Below are 5018 nucleotides of genomic sequence, written 5' to 3' on the forward strand. Positions count from 1 at the left end.
CCGGATAATGCTAATTACATGTTTTTGCCTGTTAACATTTGTAGACCAAATCAGTGAAGTGAAGACGTTACTGCCAAATATAGGATAAAAACGTGCATTTTTAAGTAGATATATTGTCATATTTGCCTCATACGTAGAGCCCGAATTTGTATGTACATACATATTCCACGTATTTCTATCTAGATACATACCTTGAACAGGAAAATGTCAACGAATTATATAACTGACATGATTTGGCATATTTTTACTCACAAGGGAGGTTATCTAAGTGTCCCCCTCCGATTTCCATGACATTTAGAAAGTGTACAGAGGAGCCCAAAGGAAGAAATACGTGTTTTTTTGTTTAGGCTAAAAAACTGTTTTAGGGGGCAAAACCTCTCCTCTAATGTCAAGATGAGGACAAATTGAAGTGGGGATCTGACCCCTGTGTCCCCTTCCGATTTCCATGAAACGTGGCACGTGTATAGAGGGGTGACTTACTGACTTACTTGACTTATTTCCTGTTACTCCGCTACGGAGCATAGGGCCTCAACGAAGCATCGCCAACGGACTCTGTTTCCAGCCATCTTCCTTATCTCGTTCCAGGTCTTTCCTGCTTCCCATATTTCTTGCTCTATTGTCCTTCTCCAACTCATTCTTGGCCTTCCTCTCCTACGTTGTCCTTGTGGATTCCAGCTCAATGCTTGTCTCTCTATTGCCGATGGATCTTTCCTCAATGTGTGGCCAATCCACTTCCACTTTCTTCTTTTGATCTGTATTGCCAACGGTTCCTCTTGTGTACGTTTCCATAGATCTTCATTTGAGATAATATCTGGCCAATATATTCCCAGAAGTTTCCTTAGGCATCTGTTTATGAATGTCTGTAGGTCTTTAACAATTTTCTTTGTTACTTTCCAAGTTTCACATCCATAAAGGAGAACTGACTTCACATTAGTTCTAAAAATTCGCAGCTTGGTTCTTATTGAAATTTCTCTGGCTTTCCAAACTTTATATAGCTGAATAAATGCCACATTTGCTTTCCTAATTCTTGATCTAACATCATCTTCTGCTCCCCCTGTATTTGTCACCAAACTCCCCAGATATGTAAACTCCTTAACCTCTTCAATATTTTCCTCATTCAAGTGGAAATTTTCCGTCTTTTTTACATTTGTTCTTAATGATTTCGTCTTTGTACTATTTATCTTTAAACCAACTCTTTTCCCAGGGGTCCAAAGGAAGAAATACGTGTTTTTTTGTTAATGCTAAAAAACTGTTTTAAGGGGCAAAACCTCCCCTCTAATGTCAAGATGAGAACAAGTAATTGAAGTGGGAATCTGACCCCTGTGTCCCCCCCCCCGATTTCCATGAAACTTGGCAGTTGCATAGAGGGGTCCAAAGGAAGAAATACGTGTTTTTTGTTAAGGCTAAAAAACTGTTTTAGGGGGCAAAACCTCCCCTCTAATGTCAAGTTGAGGACAAATTGAAGTGAGGATCTGACCCCTTTGTCCCTCTCCGATTTTCATGAAACTTGGCAGGTGTATAGAGGGGCCCAAAGGAAGAAATACGTGTTTTTTTGTTTCGGCTAAAAAACGGTTTTAGGGGGCAAAATCTCCTCTCTAATGTCAAGATGAGGACAAATTGCAGTGGGGATCTGACCCCTGTGTCCTCTTCCGATGTTCATGAAACGTGGCAGGTGTATAGAGGGCCCCAAAGGAAGAAATATGTGTTTTTTTGTTTCGGCTAAAAACTGTTTTAGGGGGCAAAACTCCACCTAAAATGTCAAGATGAGGACAAATTGAAGTGGGGATCTGACCCCAAAACCACGTAAATCTGGCATAGGAAGAACACGCTCATATAATTGGAACACACACAGCACAGAACTGTAGGATTGTCGGTACCAAACGCAGTGCAATTGTAGAGAGATGCCGAATTCATAGACACCGTTGTTCATGGATAGGGATGGGCATAACAATAGACGGACCAGAGCAGGGTAACGGAGCATCAAAATAGCCTCACACGGGAACCATAATCCTATCAAGCATGACCTAGATATCATATAGGTGATATCCATAGCCAAGGACACAAGAGGATAGTTCCACAGATGAATACACAGCATGTATAAAACATTTATTACCATCAGAAAGTAACACGAAACAACGTTATGGTAACCGATCACAAAGTAAAGACAAGCACCACCCATGCATCACATTGAAAACCGCCCCCATTGTTGCTTCCACGGTGTCAATGTACATACTCGTCACAGTAATGGTACTCCTAAAAAAATGATTTAACCATAATGTTGGGTTACACCATGCACATCTGATTACTGCACTGCACCACAAACATCACATATCGGATTACTGTCACCACCAAAACAGAATGCCACCGGATTCTCAAATGGAGGTGGCCTTTCGGGAAGATACCCACTCTTATACCATGCGTATTGGAAGACGTGTCGAAACCTGGGTGAGGACAACTGGTTATGTGTGAGTGATTGTAGTTTGACAATGTTATTGCGTCGTTGGAGATTAATGTCACTGTATAGTAACAGGATAAGATCGGAAAACAGTCGCACAAACTTTTTCCAAATCCTAAATCCATACACATCTAATGGTTGGGGAGTGCCAGTCAATCCTTTAGGTATTGTCAACAGAGTAATGTTTTTGCCCCGTGGTTTCACTTCTCGCATAACAATATCACTATGTCCACTCCACGAATCTAATAGCAGAGCACCGAAATCACCTGTGTTTGGGAAGTACACCTCCTTGAGTCAGGTCTTAAAGTGATTTGTTGTCAGTTTCCCCGATGTAGAGGCTGCAATGAACACATTACTGGACGGAACAGTGTTCGGTTGACATATGGTCCAAAGGTACCTTCGGGTTCCTTCAGAACAACGAAGAGAGGAGACAATACCTCTCCCGCGGTCGAAATAATTGGTTGAATGGTGTAGCTGTGTGTTGTGGATGCAACAGATTGTACGATAGTTTCCACTTTCTTCGTTCCCTTAATAGCTAGGGTGCGACCACTGTGTATTTCTAAATTAAAACCACTTTGATCAGAGTCAAACACATTTCCGACAGAGTACTGTGCAATACATAATTTAACAGTATTAACTCTTTGCGGCTCAGGAGTTGGATAAATTACCCGACCCTTCCGGCGCGGAGAAGGTTCGAAATTTTTTTTTTACATTAACAATTTTAATATCTTTTATTTTGACATAAGAATACATATTTTCATAATATTTCTTAAATTCTATTGTAATTGTAATTTTAATTTGAAAAAAACTGGTGGTTATCAGCACTAACCACCACGCAAATGTAACATGTTTTTTTATGCAACATATGTGAATGAAAATTGTGAAATACAAAGGTTTTCTTTACCTAAATTCAACTTCAATTTCGGTGAAAGGTTTGGAAACAGTCTTTATCCTTCCGCAAACAAAGGGGCACATTACAAACACTGCACATCCATATTGTGCGGACTGGATTGCTCTTCGTGCTACACTTAGCACATCTTCTTGATGTGGACCTCTTAGGTTGATGGCTTGCACTCTGGTTCCTAATACTCGGCATGACACTAGGTTTGTGGCGCTTTATTTCTACACTTCTGTTTGGGGGAGTGTGTGGAGTTGCTATTCTTTTGGAGAGCAATCCTATATATACATCCCTCCTAAATTCCTTGTTAGTGAACTTCTCACCTTCAATTTGATTGTGAATAATAAAAGCATTTGTTAGAGCTGCATCAAAAAAGTGAAAAAATAATCTCAAGTACCATTTCCTACTTTTGCGGTCAATCTGGTAATCATTCTTCAGTCGATCAAAATTATCGACAAAATTCATATTTTCATTGTACTCCTTCACAATCTTTGGCAGGGAACATCTGAAATAGTACCATCTTTTGCCTTCCTACTGATGGTTATTGTATCATTGGGATTGTGGAAATTAGACAAAAAGTTCACTGCTCGTTTATCTTTAACCTTTTTACACTCATTAGTTTTGAAATATAATAGTCATGCCAGTCTGGTTTTGATGACCAATAATCTCTGTAACTTGACATTCGTTTGAGACCCATAAAAATGTTCATTCCTATAAATACTCGAATTTCATCCATGTCTGTTGGTTGGAAGGGCTTACCTTGTTGTGTAGCATATAAGTTCGTGTGAAACACAATATGATTGAGCTGCTCATCATTGAAAAAGAGTGAAAAAATTGCAAGAGGGCTCTTATCTTGCAGTTCCTTTACAGCATCAGTCGGTCCCACCCTACTTGAGAAATGTGGCACTGGAGTTGTTTGATGAGATGTCTGATCCCAGATTGGTGACCTTGTTACATGAACCAATGGCACAATTGGAGTACTCACTGTGACCTCATTGGAACCATCCTGTTGTCTGACGCTCATTGATACACTAACACAACCTGTGGCACTTTGTGTTGATGTCGAAGGTCCTTCGTTAGTAGGAATATTGCACTCAAGAAATTCATCTTCAGAGGACGTTTCTGCAATGCACATTCCTTCTGCACTTATTTCTGGGTGAAAAGTGGGATCTGCATCTGAATCATCACTACTGAAGTCCAAATCGGAGCTTGAGGGTATGTCCTCAGCATTAAAAAAGTCTTGAATATCCTGATCAGTCAGCCTCTCCATGATTCTAGGAAATATGTAAACTTTACACAGAGTTCCGAAAGCAACCAAATCTGCGCGGTGGTCAGCAACACTAACCACCTACATATGAAGAGTTCCTTTGTGAACGACCGCACAAAAACCTCCACTTCTTGGCACAGACGTAGCCACGGTAATGGGGAAATATAAAAGCACAGTGGATTCGGCAGAAAACGAAAAAGAACTACCATTACAACAATTAGTCATTAACAATCACTGTTTACAACAACATTAAACAAAAGCGGCACCATAGAGGAGGCTGGAGTAAACATAAGAAACAACAATCCCCAAAATCTCATTTCAGACAAAAGGCGATACACCTCAAAGCGAAACATTCGAGTTAAAATACCACACAAAACGAAAATTTGCATTTCAAGTGG

At 40.2% G+C, this 5018-nt stretch overlaps 1 protein-coding gene across 1 annotated transcript; it reads right to left on the minus strand.

The window, feature by feature from the left end:
- Positions 1-2302: 2302 nt before the first annotated feature.
- On the minus strand, positions 2303-4623 carry LOC146002980 (uncharacterized). The gene is given in 3 exon segments (XM_083141136.1): positions 2303-2811; positions 2814-3063; positions 4075-4623. Coding segments are annotated over 3 exon segments (1308 nt in total).
- Between the last annotated feature and the right edge of the window lie 395 nt (positions 4624-5018).

This window comes from Lepisma saccharinum, chromosome 19 (genome assembly GCF_977018435.1).
Source record: "Lepisma saccharinum chromosome 19, izLepSacc3.1, whole genome shotgun sequence".
Taxonomy (NCBI): domain Eukaryota; kingdom Metazoa; phylum Arthropoda; class Insecta; order Zygentoma; family Lepismatidae; genus Lepisma; species Lepisma saccharinum.